The sequence below is a fragment of the Corvus kubaryi genome, unplaced genomic scaffold, assembly GCF_017639235.1.
Source record: "Corvus kubaryi isolate FWS band 111438036 unplaced genomic scaffold, C.kubaryi_AGA036_p1.0 65345, whole genome shotgun sequence".
Lineage (NCBI taxonomy): Eukaryota > Metazoa > Chordata > Aves > Passeriformes > Corvidae > Corvus > Corvus kubaryi.
Window position 1 is genome coordinate 79331 of NW_024581928.1, and position 1314 is coordinate 80644.

The 1314-nt window shown below is 55.9% G+C and overlaps 1 protein-coding gene across 1 annotated transcript; it reads right to left on the reverse strand.

Moving 5' to 3' along the window:
* Positions 1 to 557: 557 nt before the first annotated feature.
* On the reverse strand, positions 558 to 1310 carry LOC121673302 (homeobox protein MIXL1-like; the record flags this gene model as incomplete). The annotated part of the gene is made up of 1 exon (XM_042046497.1): positions 558 to 1310. A coding segment is annotated over one exon (342 nt), but the record flags the coding sequence as incomplete, so codon positions are not given.
* Between the last annotated feature and the right edge of the window lie 4 nt (positions 1311 to 1314).

Sequence of the window (1314 nt, forward strand, 5' to 3'; positions counted from 1 at the left end):
ATTTTGTAAGCAGGAAGAATTTGCGTTATCCTCAAAATACATACAGAGTAATATATCCTTCCTCAATAAATTGAATTACAGGAGAGACTTCTGTTATTACTAATTTTGCAGTGCAGAGCCATTCAGCCCATGACCAATCATGTGAACAGCTTCTGTGTAGTCCCTACCTAAAGCTGAAGCATCCTTAGAGTGTCCACAAAATATTGCCATTTCTCTTAGTTTAACGTTAACCTTGGCTGAAGTGGCAGACTGGAGGCTTTTGTCCGAGCACTTGAGATTTGGGGGTTTATATTCCTTAGGCCATAATTTTCCATTTTCATTTAGGGATGGGGGTGTTTGTTTAGGGTATATTTAAGACAAATACTGACAGAGGAGGTTTAAGGCAGCTTCTGTAACCTGTCCTTCAGGCCCCTTAGGTCTCTTATTGACGTCTACACTGCAGCCGTGGCTCTCCAGGACCTGAGAAGAGAGCCTGCACCTGGGATATCTAACACTTCTCTACGCCACTGTCAGCCAAGGTAAGAAACCTTGCCCCCTGCACCAGGTACACACACAAGCAGAGCAAAAATGTAAACTTTTATTTTCCTTGGTCAAAAAAATCACAACAGACCATCACACTCTTTTCTAAGACTAGCCCCCGCCCCCAAAACACAGTGGATTGGGTTAGCTTTTTGGCTGAAGAAGGTTAAATAGATATACAAAACATGGTAAAAGGAACCTTTAAATACAGTGTAAAAAGATGCCCTCAGCTGATGGAGCCGACCCGTATCTTTCTTAAATAAATAGGTAAAATCAGTTACTACCGGATAAAGTGCAACAGTGGCAGAGCAGCAGTGGTGAGGTAGCGCGGTGTGTGACTGCTCCCCGCCCGAGCAGCGGGACGGGGTCCGGCGGGAGGGCTTCGCAGCGCGGCCGGGAATGCGCCCCTAACCTGTCCCCCGCCCGGCCGCGTCCCGCCGCGGCGGCGCTCAGAGGGCGCGGAATGCGCCGAGCGCGTTCTCCTCCCACTCCGAGCCCGACTCCGAGTAGCCGCTGGTGTCCTCGGCGTCCGACACGGGCGAATACTGCTCGCAGAAGGCGCGGGCCGGCGGGAAGGGGCCGGCGGCGCTCCCCGCGAACGGGGCGGGTTCAGCCCCGCCGGGCTGGCCGGGCGGGAAGCCCTCGAAGCCGGGGCCGGGGGGGAAACCGGCGGCCGGCGGCCACGGGTAGGGAGCCGAGCCGTCCTCCGTCCGGGCCCCCCCGGAGAGGGCGCAGCGGGGCCGCTCCGGAGCGCGCAGGGCGGCGAAGCGGGGCGGCCGCGGGCAGCCCGGCGGC